This window comes from Barbus barbus (assembly GCF_936440315.1).
Source record: "Barbus barbus genome assembly, chromosome: 8".
Lineage (NCBI taxonomy): Eukaryota > Metazoa > Chordata > Actinopteri > Cypriniformes > Cyprinidae > Barbus > Barbus barbus.
In genome coordinates this window covers 14,624,918-14,647,192 of record NC_136736.1, presented here as the reverse complement: position 1 = coordinate 14,647,192, position 22,275 = coordinate 14,624,918, and the positions used below count along the sequence as shown (strand labels likewise).

Below are 22,275 nucleotides of genomic sequence, written 5' to 3'. Positions count from 1 at the left end.
TCAGCAACAACAAAAATGAAACAGAAATGTGTCATTTTTGCTTAGTATGGTTGAACCGGATCATCGAAGGTCAGTAGCAAAGACACTGGTTAATAAAATGGGATTATACATAAATTATATTTGTCTTATTTAACATATTTAATTATTGCAGGTTTGTATAATATTATGAGTTTGCATTCGACTGTTTTTATTCATTTTGAGGAATCTGAATCTGTTTTTTGTGCAGGTGAGATGAGTAAATACATGTTCATATTTAGTCTAGAGCTACAGTAAGCATCATGATTACACAGCACGCACAACTCCTCTATACGTACTCACAATTTCTCTCAACATGGCAACACACAAGCTGTCAGCCAAGACATGGGAAACAAAGTAACTGGCGTTACCTATTTGAAAAAAGTAAGTCAGATATTTCCTTATAAATGAAAAAGTAATGTGTTACTAGTTACTTAAAAAAGTAATCTGATTACATAACTCACGTTACTTGTAAATGCATTACCCCCAACACTGTTACTGACACATTAAGTCTTTTGACCCCAAATAAGCAAGCCAAAGCCCAACTCCATAGGGTGACATAAATGTAGAATAATAAATAAATGAATAAATAAAAAACACTGAAAAGAAACCTGTTGTTTCAAGAGTGCTGCTAATTAGTACTGGGACATTTCACTGTTCGCGGACAAGAGCATGTGAGTGGTGCAAAGTGGAACTAGACTTTGTCTGAAGCAGGGAGCATATTTTAAGCATGCTTTACTTTGTAGAGTTTAAAATACAGTCATTTGAAATTGCCAATATGAATAATGGACAGCTCACACATAAGTCACTTTCAAATCAAGCAGCTTTCCATAGGTAAATACAGCAAATTTGCACGCCAAATATCAGCCTGATATGAAATATTTTTGGAATTCCCAATCACATGAATTCCTATTGAAATTACTGTGATCACACTTTTAGACTTTTCACTCAGAAAAAAAAAAAAAAAAAAATGTAGAGTATGTTGAAAGCCAGACCATCTACAGATTTTTCACTTAATAAACACAGAGCAGGGAAAACCTGGAGAGGAGCTAACACTGAGTGATGAGAAGGGGAATCATACACTATTCCAGACTGGTTTTTCAGTGTTGCTTGCCAATATTCAATTTTATAAGTTTGTCTTCTTTTGGAACTATCTCTGTTGGTCCAGGAGAAATATACAACCTAAACTGGACATTTTCTGTTTGAAAAGTAAATACTTGAAATGATCAAATGGGGAATCAAAACCAAACTGCCATGTTGATATTCAGCACAACAGCACTCATACTTATGTGATATTGCTTAAACCACATACGCTACATAGCTGTAACCCAAAACAACCACAAACACACAGCTATTATAAAGGTACTGAAGCTGGTTAAATGGTGATAGAGTGAATGCGGCAATCTATTGGTTGTAGGCATTGTAAATTTAATTCAGTGCAGTCCAATGGCAACGAGAGAGCGAGAGAGAGAGAGTGCAGTCCAATGGCAACGAGAGAGAGAGAGAGAGGGTCCAAAACCTCTTTATTGCTTTTAAAACACAATCACAAAAAAATACAACCAATTCAAACAATTCCAAAAATACTCCAGAATGAAAACATTAACTCAACATTGACCCAAAATACAACGCCTTCTCTTCAACAAAACATAACACATTTTTAAAACACCATATGTTTCTAAATTCTTCTATATTATTTATCGACTTAAAAAAGTCAAAATCGATTTTCAGTCTGGCTTTCAACAATCTGACAAAAACTGTATTTACATCACAATCTGAAGACTCTTCTACTTTATTTCTTCTGCTCATGTATATAGCCATTTTTGCCTGGCCCAATATAAAATTGAACAACTGGCATTTCACTCTCCACTTTTGACAATATTTAAAACCAAAAATAAACATTTGTTTAGAAAAACTTTCTCCAAACATTATGAACATTCTTCGTAACAAATAAAAGAGAGCACTCAATCTGCCACAACCTGAAAAACAGTGAAAAATAGTTTCCCTCTGTAAACAAAAAGGACACTCAGCACTTACATTGGGATTGACAACTGAAATAAAAGCATTAACTGCCACAATGCCATGCAGTATTCTCCATTGCAAATCCCCTACTCTCTTTGTCAACGGTGGTTTGTATAACACTCTCCACACAGGTTTAATATCATTAGCAACCCCTAAATGAGCTCTCCAAGGAGTATCAACTCTACCATTTAATTTACTTTTGTTTAACATTTTAACAAACAGCTTATATATAACTTTTCCTCCCATGTCCTTCAAATTGTTGGTGAGAAAACTTTCAGACTCTAAAAGTTGACCAGTACATTCTTTAAAATTGGGGAAAAGAATCATAGCAGGAAAAGATACATCAATATTTGGCTGACAGAAACCATTACAGTGATCAATTAGTGAAGAGAGCTCAGTCTCTGTGAGTTTACATTTCCAAGTACTGAGCAGTTGGTCTATGACCCTAATGGATCGAACTCCCACATGAGAGGCTAGACTTGCAACATTGAGAAAGTTGGGTCCACATAAATTAACCACATGTCCCAGTGTGACAGTCCCAGTTGAAATGAACAAATGCATCATAAAAGGCCCCATTGTATCCTCTACATTAAACCGTGTCCCATATACAACAGGCTCTTTCAACAGCCAGAATAGAGATTCACTGTCTGTTGATCTCTGCTTATGAAACATCCCCCAAACAGTAAACAGTCCTTGATAAAACTTTGGGAGATTATGCAGCTTATGAGTCCTTAGCTCCATTAAAAACAAAGACTCCACAAGACCCGAAATCCCACCTCTGGACAAAATAGTTCTGGCTAAAGGCCTCCAGACAAGGTCTTTGGGTCCAACCAGGAACCTCTGAATAAACTGGAGCCGAAAAGCAGCACCTCTACTGGCAAGATGAATGAGTCCTTGTCCTCCTTCTTCTTTTGGCAAGAATAAAACGCTCTGTGGGACCCAATGCATTCGGTCCCAGAAGAAATCCACTAAAATTGCTTGTACCTTGGCTAGCAATTGTGTTGGAGGATCTATACAAAATAATTGGTGCCATAACATAGAAGAAATCAAATTATTAATTACTAGTGTTCGTCCTCTTAAAGACATATGTGGAAGAATCCATTTCCACTTTTTTAAACGTCCTTCTGCTTTCTCTAAGACATTTTCCCAGTTCTTACACATTAAAGTATCATCACCCAGATAAACCCCAAGATACTTAAAACCCCCCTTACTCCAGGTTAACCCACCAGGTAAAAGAATGTTCTGTTTTAATTTTTCACTGAATGTCACAGCTTTACTTTTCTCCCAATTAACTTTAGCAGAAGATAAAACACTAAAGACATTAATATTTTTAACAAGAGTGTCAATATCCTTTTGTTTATTAACAATTACAACAACGTCATCAGCATAAGCAGATAACTTAAAATCTGTTTCACAACCAGGAAGAGACACACCAGAAAGAGATCGCCTTAAATTATGTAAAAAAGGCTCTATTGCCAAAGAATACAACATACCAGATAGTGAACAACCTTGTCTTATTCCCCTCTGAACCTTGAAAGGAGCACTTAAACCACCGTTGACCTTCAATATACTCTCAATATCACTGTACAAGACTCGAATCATATTTATAAAACTAGAGCTAAAACCAAAAGCATCTAATGTTTGCCACAAATATTGATGCTCAACTCTATCAAAAGCCTTTTCTTGGTCTAGTGAAATTAAAATGTTTTCACAGCCCAATGACTTGGAAAGATCGAGGAAATCACGAACTAAAAAAATGTTATCAGATATTAACCTATTTGGAATACAATAAGTCTGATCAACATGAATGATATGCTCCATCACTTTTCTCAGCCTCAAAGCCAGCACCTTGGACAAAATTTTATAATCCGTGCAGAGTAACGCCACTGGCCGCCAGTTCTTAATCTCTTGCAAGTCCCCCTTCTTGGGGAGAAGAGTGAGAATCGCTCTCCTGCAGCTCAAAGGTAACAGCCCTCTACTTAGACTGTCCCTGAGAACAAGCAGTAGGTCATCTCTCAGAACAGGCCAGAAAACTTTGTAAAAGTCAACAGGAAGTCCATCAATACCTGGAGCCTTGCCTATTTCTAGGCTCTGCAACGCAGAACACAGCTCCCCAGCAGAGATCGTTGTATTCAATTCTGCCATAGCTTCCTCAGAAACCTTGGGTAAGTCTCTATAAAAAGACTGTGCCACCTCAGGATTCTCCTGGAATTCCTTCTTGAAAAGCTTCTCATAAAAAACAGCTGCACATTTTCGAATTTCTACAGGCTCTTTCAACAATTGCCCAGTACTGGACCGCAAAGAATGCATGAGCCTTTTTTGTCCATTCTTTCTTTCAAGGCCAAAGAAAAAATGAGAGGGAGCATCCATCTTTGCAATATTTTGATACCGTGACCGAACTAACGCACCTTGAGTAGAAAAACCCAAAAGGCTAGATAGAGCTGACTTCTTTCTTTTGAGACCTTTAAAATGTTCTTCATCATTTGTGGAGTTTGCCAAACTTTGCAAATCCTCTATCTCATTCTCCAAAACTTTCATAGATTTAGTCATGTCCCTTGTAACATTGAGAGTATATTGTAAACATAGTTGCTTTATTTGTCCTTTCCCTATGTCCCACCACTGTTGTAAAGAAGTGTATTCAGCTTTTGTTTTTGTATAACCATTCCAAAAATACTTAAAAGCATCAACAAAAACATTATCTGAAAGCAAAGTCACATTAAAGTGCCAATAAGCACTCTTACATTTCACATCCTTAACAAAAATGGAAACTTGCACAAGGGAATGATCTGAAAGGCCAACTGGATATATTGAACAGCCTCTAAGAACATTAATTTGATGTTTAAAACAATAAAATCTGTCAAGCCTTGCCAAAGATAGAACATTATCCTTAGCATGAGTCCATGTATACTGACGTTGATTAATGTGAAAAGATCTCCAAACATCACATAAATCATTTATTTCAATTAAACTAACAAGACGTTTCATACTAGCACTGTGTGGTTCAGGATGGTTTCTATCTAAAGATGCATTTGCTGTACAATTGAAATCTCCACCCAAGAACATATACTCATCCACATTACATTTGTTAAGTACAGTGTTTAGGATATTTAAAAATATCACTCTTTCAATACCTAGATTGGGAGCATATACATTGATAAAGGACATTTTCACATTTTCAAAGGTAGCTTGTATCTTTAGCAGTCGACCCTTGACTATTTCTTCAGTAATACATGAAATCGGTAAAAAGTCCTTAGAAAAAAGAATACCAACACCTCCACTATTACTGCTCTTATGACTGAGAAACACCTCCCCATCCCACTCCTTCTTCCAGTCAGTTTCATTTTCAGTTGTGCTATGTGTTTCTTGTAGGAAAATAACATTTAATTTCTTAATTTTAAACAAATTAAAAAGAGAAACTCTTTTCACATCTTCTCTAGCACCATTAATGTTTAAGGACCCCAGCTTTATGTCACACATTGCAAAAATGTGATTATAATCAAACCAAACAATAAAATAAGCACAAAAAAAGAAAAAACCAAACCCCAAGCACTTAATCATCATTTGCTAATTGTGTTTTAACTTTCACCATCAACTTCCTAAGACGAAATATTTCCTGATCAGTAAAGGTTGATTGGGTATTGGGTTCTGTGTTTTTCATGAAATACCTAACAGAGCCAAGAAACAAACTCAAGTCTGGAAAGAATTCATCAACTTTGATAGATCTCATTCCTTTTGTTTTTTGCAAAAAAGTCTGAATTTTGGCAAAAGAATAACCACTTTCTGCATCCACTTGTGTGTTCCCACATTCACTCCCACCCTCCTGTGTACTTGACAAATTTTCTTCAGACTGGGATGAACAAACCATTGCGTGCATTTTTGACACTTTTGTGACTTGTTCAGTATTTAATTTGTTTTCTGGGCTCTTCCTTTTGTTTGACATTTTGGAAAAATCATCATCCATCAAAACATCTTCCTCATTGAATAACACTGATTCCACTGCTCTAGTCGCTATATGGCCAACATTTAAGTCTCCTTCTGAGATATCTTGCTCTTTTTGATCACTCTGTTTATTACTTGAATCCTCCACCACCTCATCCCCTGGACCACTATCACCTCGATCATCTGCCTGTGAGACCTGCATAACCTCTCGCAGCTCAACCGGTGCAGCGGCTCCGCCATCAGCCCCAGCGGGCAGCGTTTCCACCGCATCGGCAGCCGACCGGCTCGCGCGTCTTTCATTCGGACACGAGCGAATCGTGTGCCCCACCGCTCTGCACCCAAAGCACTTCATCAGTTCTGTAGTGACATGTACAGTATAATCAAAGTCTTCAACCTTGAACTTAAAAACCAAATTCAACTCTTCGTCGTTTTTCTTAAGAATCATATGAACGTGTCTCCTAAAAGACACCACATGTTTAAGCTGGGGAGACTTGCAACTGAAAGGAATCATTTTTATCGGTGACACTAATTTTCCGTATCTCCCTAGCTCTTTTTCCAAAAGTTCATTTTTCAAAAACGGGGGTGCATTCGAAATAATGACCTTTTTTGCAGGACCTGTCAAAGACATAACCGGTGTATGTGTATCATTAATAGTAATCCCGCTCTCAAGCAAACGGTTTACTTTATCCACCTCATCCAAAAAAATGACAACTGCACCATTCATCCTGGACGCGGACTTAATGCTTTCATAGCCAACAATCTCACCTACCGCTAAACTACAATCTTCTACAGAAACTCCTTCAGGGGGAGACAATTTTATAGCATGCCGGCGCGTTAGCTTCTGAAAACTAAACTGCTCTCCCGCAGCCATACTGACCAGCTACGCCGGCAGCCGCCGCCTCCACAAAAAGAAAAAAAGGACGAAAAGAAAAAAACTAAACAATCACTAACAGGAAACAAGAAAGAAAAGAATAAAGAGAAAAATGAAAACTCACACGCTGCACCGCACTCACTCCTCGCCACACTCACACCGCTCACGCATGCGCAGAGACAGAGAGAGATAGAGAGAGAGAGAGAGAGAGAGTCTCTCTCCATTTAATCTCTTTTTTTCCAGTCAGTGCTGCCTCTTTCTATGGAGACAATCAGATTCTCTACAAGTTCCTCCGCAGTGATTTCAGTGAATCACCTTACTCTATGTGGGTCATTTACATCAGATATGTTGCCGCGTTTCTGCTGAACAGTCCCCGGTTTGCCACCTCTCTTTCGGACGGCAGCATCACGTTGGATTTTAACAGGGGCAGAACGGAGTTAGATTTTTTCCCTTGTGTGGCACATACATTTTGACCTTACCTCAGGAAGTCGCGGCGGCAGGACAGAAGCCGTACAATGCAGATACCGCCAAGGTAAGCCACAAGAGCAGCCCTGGAAGTGAAAGTGTATTTTATATTGTGCTTACACAGAGTTGAACTGTTTGCCAGACGCCGCGTACACGCTTATTTCCCGCTGGTTCCCAGATTTCCCCCCCCTCTCTCTCTTTCTCTCTCGCTCTCTCTCTCTCTCTCTCTCTCTCTCTCTCTCTCTCTCTCTGAAAGCTTCATCCATCCGGGCGAACGATGCAACGATTTTGCTTTGAGTTTTTAATTCGCGCCGGCTACTGGCGATGATTTGCTTGAAAAAGGCTGACCGTACAAACTGTTGCAGTAGTTTTTGGGCAAAACATTTTGCGTAGACATTTTTTTTCTAACGAAAGTATTATTATGCTCAATAAAACCCTTATTCTACTCACCATCATTAGTGTCAGAATCTACATTTAAAGATGATGCGCAAGTAGCCCACACTGCATTAAAGGGTCTTTATGAGTCATAGTAAATATATGTACGCACTTAGGTTTTTTAGCAGGGTTTCGTGTGGCAGAAGTGCTTCGGTACTCTATGCTTACCTGTGGCTAACCAAACCTCCGTACACCTACTATGTCGATTGAGGTAAGATTGTTTTCCCCATCGTTCGTTTATAGCGGTTCACATTCACATGCGCGTTAATCACTCACTCGGTTTAAGAATGTGGTGGCGATAAATCTTTCGACATTTCGTTTATCGAGAGCCATAATTTTGGGCCAGGGGATTGAACGAAATGCGAGGTTATTATTTAAAACGTATTGTATTTGTGATGAAATACAACATCAGTCTGTGAAGGTTTGCTCAGACTGAAGACTGAAGAAGCTATAGTCTATGGCGTGTTGTTACTTAACTTTCTCCTAGCTTTGCTATGGTTTCAGACGAACCACATTCTCCTCAAAAGATGCGGTGAGTCCAGACTTTCATCACAGGGACCACTGTTTCAACCCAAGCTGTCCCGCTTACAGCGGTGAACCACAAGGTGGTACTGTGGACATCTGCATCCGTGCGTGTTTTTGGGATGGAGTGAGGAGGGGCCTCTCGAACATTCGCACTGTACAGGACCTTCACTTTGTCAGAATGCGCGGCAACTGCATGACATTATTGTCGGTTTAAGTGGCGAAATATGGTTCATAATTGACGTAAATTGAAAAGTACCAACAAGTTATTTCTCTATAGTGTAAATTTCTAAAGACAGTCATTAGCTGTACTTTCAAAGTAGGAACTGAATTAGAAAAACTGACTGATAAAGGATGTTTTTTAGGTAGACTATATGTGTAATAGGCTCAGGCACATGCAGGGGGGTGCTTGAGCACCTGCCCCTTTTCCCCTTGATGCCCAAAGTGCCCTTTTGTCAAGGCAATTTTTTTTTTTTTTTTTAGTTTTTTTTCTGCCCAATCTAACTATTAGTAAAATTAATTAATAATAGTTTAGCCGTAAATTAAATTATCCACATGATGACCTTTCACCTGACCTCATCCGGGACGATCCCTCACATTCAGACATGCCTTTAGGATGCCTTCAATAACGTCCTCGGCTGCCAGTAAGTGGAGTTCTCAGCGGAGCTGCATGCTTGTAATCTTATATTATTTAATTATTAGTATTTTACGAGAACGGCGTGAAGATCATGCACAGCTGTTGTTTATATTGCTGTGTGTAGCCTGTGGAAACAAGGTTAGCTGCAGCAAGGGGCTACAATAATTTTGTTCAATGTTTTCCTAATGACAATTTTATGATTGGTTTATAAAGGCTATATGAACACCCTTTTCCCATTTTTATCACAGAATAATTCAGGAAATATATTTTATATTTTCTATACTAAATGATATGTCAATCAGTACTACATTTTTCATTTACCGTAGTTTATTTATTTATTACCTGAAGATAACATGAGAAAACACACATAAACCATATATTTTCGCAATCGTGTGTTTATTGTCTTCACGTTTCATCAGTAAAGACATTTCTGCTTTTTATTTTTATAGCCCTGTGAGTTTTTTGACCATATTAGGGATTTCCTGCACGCCAGTTTCTGCGGGAGAGCGCCCTGTGACTTCGAGTATGAATGAAACATGCACTGCTCTCCTGATATTCATATCTCCTCATTTTGGATACGAATGAAACGTCAGGTCATGTCTCTTTTAATTTAAATCTAGAAACCTCTATGTGAAAACACCTGTTCGAGCTCGAATAAAGTGCGGGGGACGAATTTACATTTTATTAAAATTAATATTAAATATAAAACTATTTTTTACAGCTAACGTAGTTCTACACACAGCAATAAAAACAAAGGTGCTTGTTCTCTTTCGTTCTTGCTGTTTAATTGGGAAAAGTTTAAAGCGCGTCGAGGTGTCTTGTCTTTTTTTATGTTATGTGACTAAAAACTATTCATACTTTGAACTATTATTGTTACAGTATTTATTTAAAAAACGTAGAGTGCCTTAAAAATAATTATCGCGACACTGGTAAAACAGGCTTATACTGATTTTCTCGTCCTCCGAATTATACTTATCAATCCTGTTTTTATAATCATTATCATTCAAAAAATGAATAAATTCAGAACAGGATTAGAATAAAATTATATTTTAAATAAGACAGGAATATGTTTTTTCTACAACAACAACAGTAGTGTTTACAACAGCAAAACCACCATACCCTGTAAACTCAATAACAACAACAACAATAATAATAATAATAATAATAAAATAATATAATTTCAGAGTAATTAAGAGGTGCACAAAATGTCTTTAACATTTAAACTTAGAACTCTGCTCTGTGTTTCTTTTTCAAACCTGCGTCATGGCATTTGCTGCTGTATCAATACAAAAGCATCCATTTCGATACACATATCAGCAAGGAGCATAACCCTATTAAAAGCCGTGTTCCATGTGCCCCTTTTATACTTTGAGCACCTGCCCCTCCAAAGGTCTCTGCACGGCCCTGAATAGGATACATATACAGGCCTACATACTTCATCCACGATGTTGGCATATTGTTCTTTGACCAATATATTCTTTGACCTGCAACTTTCCAACAATTAAATTAATTTCATTGTGTGCTGAAACTTAAGTTGGCCTACAGTGTACTGGGGCAACTTTCTTGGTATTTGTAGTAGACCTACACATATTTAAAAAATAAATGGCTGTTTCTGCCTGTTTCTGCTGGGTTTTTTTTAGCTCTTGTGGTACTTTTGGAGTCACCTACTGTTTCATGAATATTTGTAATATCTAAATCATTTGATGTACTGTTTGTTAATATAATACAACATTCTTACAAAATAAGCCATTTATAAAAATAATTATAGTAAGTGTGAACCTAAGTTTGTAATCACAATAATTTGACATATACTGTAGTTAAAAATAGGCATGATGCTTTCACAAGCAAAATTAATTCTGGACTTGATTGCTGAGGTTTAGAGGTCCAGTTCAGTATTCATTTATCTTCTATTCTCTCACACTAGCTCATAGGATCAGTGGTTGGCTGTTAGTGTCACCTTTGAATACATTTTCACTCTCTCTCTTTGCTTTCTGGGGTTTCTGTCCACACTCAGTCAACTGACAGAAATATAGAAGGAGAGAATACAGCTTGAGAAAACAAATTCCAGCTGACTTGCCAGCCCAGACGCCATGTTGAATAAGTCATAGCAGGTGCATTTGCGGTGGAATCGCACCACGTTTATCCAAAGTTCACCCAAAGGTCACAGCGGTTTTCTATGCTTTATTCCATGGTCTTTTGTCTATCGCTTGGACCGAATCAATGCTGTCTCCTTTGCGTCACGAGTCACTCTTTGAACAGTGCAATTGTTAGAGCCTCCTTCAAGCAGATTATTTATTATAATTAAAATTCAGAGACAGACCCGCCACCTTCATTGAGATTCGCTTGAGTTATCTTCGGTGATCACACAGGCAGTGAATGCTATTTTCTCTCCTTTTATTCTCTTTGGTTTCATTTCTCTCCGTTTTATTTGTCATACTCACTTATGTATCAAGGGTGCATTTAAGTGAAGTGTGCGGTACATTTAGAATGGTAATTCCACCCAATCACCTTTATCTAAATATAACTGACAGAAACATACATTCACTCTTCCTAAAATATTGTAGGCCTATGCAGTAATACTAGAAAACAGCATGTTTTATATTTATTTTATTTTATAAGAATTATTTATTTATTTACTCATTTACTTACCTCAGACAATCAATGGGAAAGTCAGTGGGGTCCAATGTTGTTTTGTCTCATTGTGTGGACGAAAAAAAAAAAAAAAAAATCTGAAAAGCGTTCATGCAGATTTTGGACAGTATGAGGGTGAATAACATATATATATATATATATATATATATATTTTCATTTTGGGTGAAGTATCTCTTTGGGCTGGTAGCCAGTATGGACAACTGTGTTCTTTGTTCTTCTTTGTTGTATATGGTATTTTGGCAGAAAGTGCCTCCATATACTGAGCCTCTTAAATGTAAGGATTGGTTAAGGATGTAGCAATATTGGCGTAAAGTTATTGAATAAATCCCTTTTGGCTGGTCTAGCTGGACATCAGACAAGAGTGCATGCAAACTGGTGCATGCAAACCTACATAGGTTTTTGTCTGCGTTGGAAATTAAATTGCCAGCCAGACATGCTGGCCCATCTGCCTCGGAGGACAAATATGTACGTGAAAGATTTTCTGAAATGCCCATCTTGATGTCATGATATATAATGATAAACGGCAAAGAGAGAACTAATGAAAGCTTAGGACTTAAAAATCAGTAGGCCTTCCCTCTTAGATCAACAAAGGCCTGTTGATGGATAATGCTGTCTTAATTGTTAATTGTTTACAGAGTTTATTATAGTTTTTTTTTCAACTGCATAACACTAAATCTTTACTTGTCACACAATTTATGAAACCTAACACTCAAACGCCTAAACCACACACCAAATCTGCAAAACCATATACTAATTCTCAGCCTTTGACAGTTTTCAATTTCATAAAAAACTTTTTTGCAAAACACAACACACAATTCTCTATGTAACACACAAAAATCTTACAGGAATTAATATGTCAAAAGTGTTTGCAAATTTTTGCTTTTGATTTATGTTTGTAATATTTTGAATGCAATACTTCGTTTTGCAAGAGATGCGAGGCATTTTGCATTTTGTGTGTGCAATTCTTGGATTTCTGTGTAAAGTTATGAAAAAAAGAGGCAAAGTTTTGAAAATGTGTGTAAGCAGCAGAAAAACTGTAAAATGTGTTTTATTTTAAGAGAACAAATATTCTCACTTTTTTGTATCTCTTTATAATGAAGCCATTGCTGTGTGCATACAGCATATATCTTGATATATGAGCTAAATGATGGTTTTAATAAAAAAAAAAAAAAAAGAGTGGACTTAAAAATAGGGTGTTACGGTATGGGTCTTTCTGAGACCACCAATAAAGATCTTTTAAAGCATGTTATGTGCACTGGGACTCAAGCCTTGTTAAAGTCGTGCTCCTTCATTAGATGCTGCCTTAGAGGAATATCACCTTTCAAATACTCTAAACTCCCACTAAATATTTATCAGAATAATATTTTACAGTCATGTACTGTATCTGGGGATGTTCTCTGCATTGTATAAAGAAGATAATTATTCCGTGTTGTTTGTTTTCTTGTGCTTCCTAGTTTTCTCTCGTGACTGGCAGTGCTTAAAACATCCTGTCGTTGTTCTGTTATGAAGTGGGAGAGTGAAGATAACCCTAATCCTTTTGTAATTTAGCATTGCTCAACGCCAATTTCAGTTAATGTGACTGTCTCAATGAGTCTATTATATCATCACTGCTTTGTTCGCACAATTAACTTTCCTTGGGTTATACTATCTACCATCTGATCTCTGCTGAAATTGCTTTGTGATATGAGGAAATGAAAAAGTTATATCAATCAATCTTAGATTCTTGAAGAATTATTTAGACAGGCTTTGAAAACGACAGCGTAGTTAACACTGGGTGTGACATCTGTTGAACACACCATATTTTGAAGTTCTTGGCGGAATGATGCCCTTTTATGACTATTTAAATAAGAGGTACTGATTCAAGAACAGTCTCATAGGAAACTTTGCTTCGCTTTCACTGACAGAGCTATTAATAGAGGGATCAGAGCAAACCAAACAGTTCATCACTTGCAGATTTACTCAAGGACTAAAGTCATTAAAGTTTCCCTCCAGAGGTTCCAGCGAGCCTAGTTCAGTAATTTGAGGCAAATGTGCATGAGCAATCCATGTGATGATCTTGAACTGTTTATGAAGTTAAACAAATCAGAGCTACGGTTTGTGTTGTATGATGGTGTTGAAGTTCAAGAGTATCAAAAACACCAAGTGATGATGATCTTCTTGATTCTTGTATTCACAACCACTCTCTTCCTCCTCTTTCTTGTATGTGGATGAATTGCATGGAGCATTCATTATTCAAATTGACACGCTGGGTAGCATTTCTTGTGCATAATCTACTCTCAGCTTTGTGCGCTTCTGTTTGTTTATTCAGGTGGAAAGATTATCATTCTTTCAGACAATAAATGTGATGCAAACGTACCATTTTACAATTCACATATATTTAAATCAGAGGCAAATTTGTATTCACATCTACTCCAATATATGTCTCTAAGGAAATTTATTTTGAATGCATTTGATTTATTCCAGAGGATCTTCCTGGAAAGATTCCTGGAAACACCGTGACCTTTAGCATTTCCAAATCTCGAGGAGTTTTTCATGACATTCATTCTTTCATAATTACACAAAAGGTTTCTTATTGCTAAATTCCCAAATTTGTTCTTGAACAACAGACCAGAGTCAAAGGATAATGGATAAATGTTTGGGTTTGTGTAGATGACAGACCATGATGAATTTGACTATTATATGACTTCACATCTCATGCTTTTACTGATGATGATTATGAAGATTAATCATGAAGCTCAAATTGTTAGCAATGCAAAAGTAATGGAAACGTCATGGGTTTGAATCCCAGGGAATTTATGAACTTATAAAATGCATACATTGAATCCAATATAAGTTGCTTTGGATAAAAGTGTCTGCCAAATACATGAATGTTGGAACTTCACAATGACAACTAAAAGCTTCCATTTTAGGACCAAGTCATCAGAACACTTCAAAGTCATAGATTGGTCATTTCTACACTAAGTGATGGGAAAGAGAAGAGAAAATGTATATACATCGAACTAAATTGTTGTTCTAAAACATAACTGCTTCAATCAAAATGCCTGCTTCGGTCATAGATAGACAGTTTCAAAGCAAATAGATCAATATGTTCTAAACAGGCTTGTTTAGTGCAACTAACCTCATAAATGGATATACTTTACAATATTTTGTGTATATGCTACAATGCTACGCACGCAGTTATTTGAGCCTATCAATTTACTAGACCACATACTGTATAAATTGTGGCCCAGTCAATGGAAACATAGTCATATTTCAAAAAAGCTATTGTTTGAATCTAGAGGATAATGATGTCTAAGTGTTAGCATTTATTTTCTATTTACGTCTATTATTGTACATTTTTCTCTTGCAGTGCAAAGTTACCTTGGTGCCTCCAATGCTTAACACAAAGCATAAATATTAATGAAAGAAATGGAAATCCTCTGTTTTTGTTTGTGACAATGAATGATAATTTATGGGCTGTTCTTTCTTTCCCACAGGCAAACCAATAAAGGAGGTATTGAAAGGAGGGAGTAGTTACACCAGAGGACAGCTCAGGGGGAAAGAACCACATTTTGTTTCTCATCAAAAGGATAGCAGTTAAAGAACGACAAAAATACAACTAAGATCTAGAATCGCCCTCATGGCATGGGGGAATGACATGATCGTTGATCTGATTGGTGGGCGTGCTGTCAGTCATCTGTCCATTGCAGCCTGAGGACGGGGTTTGACCTTGGCTGTAGAAGGAGTGGAGGACTGTGAATTCAACCAACTCTGCTAACCTCAGCTGGACCATGTCACGGCTCAGAGGAACCCCAGGGATACCACTCACCATGGTTCATCCGCTGGCTACTCTACGCCTTTTTACCTGGATTGTGCTTGCGGGTGCTTGGCTAGCCATTACACGGGGCCAGCAGCACCCTATTGTCACGACAAACTACGGCAAGCTAAGAGGCTTGAAAACGGCTCTGCCCAATGAGATTCTAGGGCCTGTGGAACAGTATCTGGGGATTCCCTATGCCCTCCCACCCACAGGGGAGAGAAGGTTTCAGCCCCCTGAGCCCCCCATGTCATGGCCAGGGATTCGAAATGCCACACTGTTTGCTCCCGTTTGTCCTCAGTTTCTGGAAGATCGGTTTTTACTCAATGATATGTTACCCGTATGGTTCACCGCCAACTTGGATACCGTTGTAACCTATGTACAAGATCAAAGCGAAGACTGCCTGTACTTAAACATTTATGTTCCCACGGAGGATGGTATGTAATTTCCTTCTTAAAAAAAAGAGAATTTGATGAATATGGTTAATGTTTTCTTCTTGACAAGTTTCATTATTTGTTTGCTGATTTGGTTCTTCTTAGTTGTTTATAGCAGCTTAGTTTGTTTAGTTGGCATCATCACAACTTGATCTACGAAGATTTTCCAAGTTCAGCTAATTGTTGCTGACATTCTAAAACTAGTTTTCCAATTTTTTTTTTTTTTTTTTGGGTCACACTTTATTTTGAGGTCAACTTCTCACTTTTAACTAATGGCTTTTGCCTCAATGAACTCCTAATTGCTGCTTATTAATAGTTAGTAAGGTTGTATAGTTTAGGAATTGTGCAGGATTAAAGATTAATGATCATGCCAAATATGTGCTATAAACAGCCAATATGCTAGTAATATGCATGCTAATCTTTTTTATTTCAAAGTTGCTGTTATTTAAGTGTAAATAATAGTAACAATTCACAGATAGCGCTCAGCTGTTTGAGATTATTTGTCCTATAGTCTTGAATTGCATAATAGAGTGCTAAATTTAGCTTGGACACTGGACTGAAAGATTAAGGAAGAGAGATTAACTTGCAAATGAAAATCTCTCAAAGAGTGGAGCAGCCATGTTTGCATATTTCAATTATCATTGTCTTATTATTGTGACATCGTTATGATGAAACATTTTGCCAATGATTCAATTATTCAGCCATTTGGGGAATCAAAGTGTGCAGTAAATTTCTAACAGAATGCGTCAGCATATTGTGACAGCCCACAGTTTTGCTTAAAAAAGTCCCTTTTGTGATGTTGAAATTCAATCCTCTTTTATGCTGTACTGAAGTCGGTCATCCCCTGTTAGCTTTCGAGCGCTAACTGCCCATCATGCTTTGGCTCTCCAAATTGCCCTTTTCAAAATCCTGTGTAATATGGGACCATCCTGGCATTTTTGACTCAAAGAGGGACTTGCTCTGCAGTTGTGGCACTGTTGAAGCAGGATGAAAGATATAAGAAAGCCCTTTAGTGCAAAGACCATATCAAAAGAAAAAGCATGGCGTTCAAGGCTAGAATGGAAAACCAGGATCACCACTTCCTGATCTGTAGAAAACAGGTTAGAGACACATCAATTCTCTTTTTTTTTTTAGTTGCCTGCTTCTTTTGTTAGCTAGACGCACAAAAGAGACTGCAGTCTGTTAGTGACAGAGTCAGCTTTATCTCTCAGTGCAGTTAGGAGTGAAGGCTGTGGAGGTGGCATCCTGTTTTGTTGTGAATTAATCACAATGAATGCTTCAGCCTGAAGGTACGGTCTGGGTGAAGAGACAATGCAGGCTCCCTTCCACTCTTTAATTGGGAATTCTAACCAATTTAATTTATATTGAACTATTCAAAAAACCCATTCAGAGAAACAGAAAGATGTTGAAAAGAGGTAGTCACGACAAATCAGTGCTTGTTACCCTTATTGTCTATTCCAATGGGTGGATTTCTTTAACCTAACATCTGAAATCCAGTCTTGTTGTAAAGATAATTGAGATCTACTCATGGGAACTGACATATATGATCATATACTGTAATTAATACCGCTCACTGTTCTTCCACAGCCTGTAAGCCTATATATTCATATTAGTGGTCGGGACTAGTTGTCACACTTGTATTTTTAGTGAATACTTGTTTAATCTATCTATCTATCTATCTATCTATCTATCTATCTATCTATCTATCTATCTATCTATCTATCTATCTATCTGTCTGTCTGTCTGTCTGTCTGTCTGTCTGTCTGTCTGTCTGTCTGTCTGTCTGTCTGTCTGTCTGTCTGTCTGTCTGTCTATCTGTCTGTCTGTCTGTCTATCTATCTATTTCAAACTGGCCTTTTTGCCTGTTTGGTGGCATAACAATCTGATAAAAAGTTAAATATAAAATGAATTTGAGTATTTTCATAGTATTTCTTAGGCTTTTGTCTGTTCTTCTTTGATGGCAGCTCTCTCCAGCTGATATGCACTTTATAAGTATATTCAATACTCACAATAATTAATTATCTGGCATCATTTGAGAATGTTCCAAATGATTTTAATGGAAGCAACACCATCTGACCAAGCAGTTCACATATTGTCAAATGCGCTGATTTGATAAGTGACCTAGAAAAGGGAACTGTCATATAAATATTTTTTTATTTAAAGTCATAACATTTATTTCTTTTTTGAAATCATAAAACTTTTTCACCTTGAAGTTGTATTTTGAATCGCAGACTTTCAATGTCATCTCAAACTTCTTCACGCAACTAAATATATCTCAGAATACATCTCAGAAGCTGCCGATCTCCTGGGATTGTCAGACACACAACCGTCTCTAGAGTTTGGAGGAAAAACAGATGAGCAGCAGTTGCTGGTGAAATTGCTTTGTTAATGAGAGGGTTTGACAGAGAATGGCTAGAATGGTTTAAGCTATCAGGAACGTGGCAATAACTAAAATAACAATGTATGACAACAGTGCTATCCACCTTGAACCTTTAAGTGGCTGTCCAGAGCAGCAGGCAAACAGCAGATTCCTCTGTCAGCTAAGAACAGGAGGCTGAGGCTACAGTGGGCATATGCTTGCCAAACTGATATTAGACCATTGGAAAACATCACTTTGTCTTGTGAATCAAGATTTCAGATGCGATACAGATTGTAGGGTCAGAATTTGGTGTTAACCACATTAATTAATGGATCCATCCTGCATTTCTTTTTTGTTTGGTTCAGGCTGCTGCTGCTGGTAAAATGTTTTCTTGGCACACATTAGGATTTTTGAGCATCATTTAAATTCCACATCCAACCTGCTGTGATCCTTCATTCTTGCTGACCGTGTGCATCTCCTTATGGACACACACAGTCTACCCATTTTCTAATAGTTTGTTCCAGCATTATAACATTCCATGTCACAAAGACTGTTGATGTCATTGAGTTTAGTACAATGGTCTCCTGGGAATTGCATGAATGTGCAGCCGATGTTAATGAATTTGTGTGATATTCTCATGTCAGTATGGACTAGAATCTCCAAGGAATGTTTCTGGTTGTTAAATCCAATCCATCAAGTTAAATTAATTTAACTCGGTTAAATTAGTTATTAGAATTTAAAGGATTAGTTCCTTTCCAGAATAAAAAAACAAAAACAAAAAACGTATTCTAATAATTTATACACCCTCATGTCATCCAAGATGTTAATGTCTTTCTTTCTTCAGTCGAAAATAATTTAAGGTTTTGAGGAGAACATTCCAGAATTTTTCTCCATGTAATGGACTTCAATGGGAGGCAACAGGTTGAAGTTACAGTTTCAATGCAGCTCCAAAGGGCTCACGATCTCAGCCGAGGAATGATGGTCTTACTGTCTCTAGCAAAACGATCTGTCATAAAAAAAAAAAAAAAAAAAAAAAATATATATATATATATATATATATATATATACTTTTTAACCACAAATGCTCATCTTGCACTAGCTCGACTTCATGCATTACTTAGTCATGTTGGAAAGGTCAATTGACGTATGCGGAAGTACTGACCCAGTGTTTACGAATCAAACGGGCAAAGAAAGTCAAACGCCCTTTACAAAAAAAAAAAACAAAAGTAAAACAACGATGCTGGACAATTTTGAAGTTGGAGGAGAAAATGAGATCTACCCTACCTTTTCGCTCTACCCTACCTTTTTGAACTGGAGTATACAGGTGAAGAACTAACTGCATGTTAGTTCAGTGGTTAGATAATGTGGAATCTTTGGTTAAAAAGAAGATAAAAAATGACCAATAATTTCACTAAAGACCCTTATTCCTCAGCTGGGATCATGAAGCTTTATTGAAACTGCAATTTGGACCTTCAACCCATTGGCTCTCATTGAAGTCCACAATAGGGAAAAAATCCTTGATTTCTTTTTGACTGAAGAAAGAAATACATGAAGATCTTGAATGACATGGGGGTGAGTAAATTATCAGGACATTTTATTCTGGAAGTGAACTAATCCTTTAAAACATAAATAAAATAACATATGGTAATATGGTTCTTGTAAGGTGAATCTCTGTATCTGAATCACGTATGATCATCTCTCATTGTGTGTCCCGCTGTGACTTTTAATTTGTTGCTGTCAATCACCTATGAATAATTGGCCATTTCTTGTGGTTAATGTGTTTTGTGTGAAACCTTTATTTGAGCTGTGGGGATAGTATCGACCGCAGGGTAATGAGATGTCCTTTGAAGCTCAGCCCAAAAAAAGTGTTCAAAGCTAGTGTAACTTAGTTCCTCATATTCTTCAGGTTGAATTATTAATGAATATAATGTAATGAGCTTCTGAACTAAGGGATTAATAAATGTGCTTCGTACATGCTAAAAATACTGATTCAACCTGTGCTGAGGAGAAAAAGAAAAAGTGCATAAAGTTTTAAGTCAAACCTGGGTACATGGAGGGCATCCCTGTGAATTTTTTTCTGGTATGAATATCACAACCATATTAGTGTCAAGGTTTCAACACTCATCTTGAGAATCTTCCTGTTTTATTTATTTATTTTTTTAAGTAAAGTTAGTTTTCTTTAAATACATTTGATTTGAAAAGATGTTCTAGAATGAAAGTACGAATCAGCTTGCAATGGTAAAGATAACTTTCCTTCTCTGTAATTTCATTTTGCTGAGAATGACAAAAGATACCGGAACATCCAACATTTCCACTACTTTACAGGCCAAGGGTTTCATAATTTTCATAGTGGGTCCACAATTTGAAACATTCTCTTGGCACTGGTACAGTATTCAGGAGTTTGAAGATTTCCAGTTATGAAATAAGACAAGTCTTATTTTTCTGTGGAATCTTGCATTTGGTTAATAGCACATCAAAGTCATAGAGATGAACATTTAACTGTTAAAATTGCTTTTACGACCTTTGAATGAAATGCTCCTCAGTCTTGACATTAATTAAATAATTTTATGTTAGCACATCAAGCTAATCTGTCTAAGCCAATGCAACCATAACATCAATTATGCAGTCATTTGTGTAAGCTAATGCTGAAAGACTCTAGGGCAGTGAATAAACATGTTTAGAATAGTTCATGTATTTTAAGCTACATAAGCTTGCAGCTAGTAACTAGTAGGGTCAACTTCGGATACTTTTTTGTGTACTTATAGTTATTTATTTTAAATATATTCTAAATTACATACAGTGGGGCAAATAAGTATTTGATACACTGCCGATTTTTCAAGTTTTCCCACTTACAAAGAATGGAGAGATCTGTAATTTTCATCGTAGGTACAACTCAACTGTGAGAGACAGAATATAAAACAAATCCAGAAAATCACATTGTATGATTTTTGAATAATTAATTTCTATTTTATTGCATGAAATAAGTATTTGATCACCTACCAACCAGCAAGAATTCTGGCTCTCACAGACCTGTTAGTTTGTCTTTAAGAAGCTCTCCTATCATCCACTCATTACCTGTATTAATTGCACCTGTTTGAACTCGTTACCTGTATAAAAGACACCTGTTCACGCACTCAATCAATCAGACTCCAACCTCTCCACTATGGGCAAGACCAAAGAGCTGTCTAAGGACACTAGGGACACAATTGTAGACCTGCACAAGGCTGGGATGTGCTACAGGACAATAGGCAAACAGCTTGGTGAGAAGGCAACAACTGTTGGCGCAATTATTAGAAAATGGAAGAAATTCAAGATGTCTGTCAATCTCCCTCGGACTGGGGCTCCATGCAAGAGCTCGCCTCGTGGAGTATCAATGATCCTGAGAAAGGTGAGGGATCAGCCTAGAACTACATGGGAGGACCTGGTCAATGACCTGAAGAGAGCTGGGACCACAGTCTCAACGGTTACCATTAGTAACACACTACACCGTCATGGATTAAAATCCTGCAGCGTACGCAAGGTCCTCCTGCTCAAGCCAGCACATGTCCAGCCCGTCTGAAGTTTGCCAAAAACCATCTGGATAATACAGAGGAGGCATGGGAGAAGGTCATGTGGTCAGATGAGACCAAAATATAACTTTTAGGTATAAACTCCACTCGCCGTGTTTGGAGGAAGGATGAGTACAATCCCAAGAACACCATCCCAACCGTGAAGCATGGGGTGGAAATATGCTTTGGGGGTGCTTTTCTGCAAAGGGGACAGGACGACTGCACCGTATTGAGGGGAGGATGGAGGGGGCCATGTATCGCGAGATTTTGGGCAACAATCTCCTTCCCTCAGTAAGAGCATTGAAGATGGGTCGTGGCTGGGTCTTCCAGCATGACAACCCGAAACACACAGCAAGGGCAACTAGGAGTGACTCCGTAAGAAGCATTTCAAGGTCCTGGAGTGGCCTAGCCAGTCTCCAGACCTGAACCCAATAGAAAATCTATGGAGGGAGCTGAAACTCCATGTTGCCCAGCGACAGCACCAAAACCTGAAAGATCTGGAGAAGACCTGTATGGAGGAGTGGGCCAAAATCCCTGCTGCAGTGTGTGCAAACCTCGTCAAGAACTAAAGGAAACCTCTGAC

General features: G+C 37.6%; 1 protein-coding gene across 1 annotated transcript in view; it reads left to right on the top strand.

Annotated features, from left to right (window-relative positions):
- The first annotated feature begins 7,019 nt into the window (after window positions 1–7,019).
- Window positions 7,020–22,275, top strand: part of LOC306873897 (neuroligin-4, X-linked-like) — a 103,734-nt gene continuing 88,478 nt past the window's right edge. The window contains exons 1-2 of the mRNA XM_079423429.1: window positions 7,020–7,376; window positions 15,032–15,788. Of these exons, the coding sequence (XP_079279555.1) occupies window positions 15,326–15,788 (463 nt within the window). The 5' untranslated portion in view covers window positions 7,020–7,376; window positions 15,032–15,325. The remainder of the gene's footprint in view (window positions 7,377–15,031; window positions 15,789–22,275) is intronic.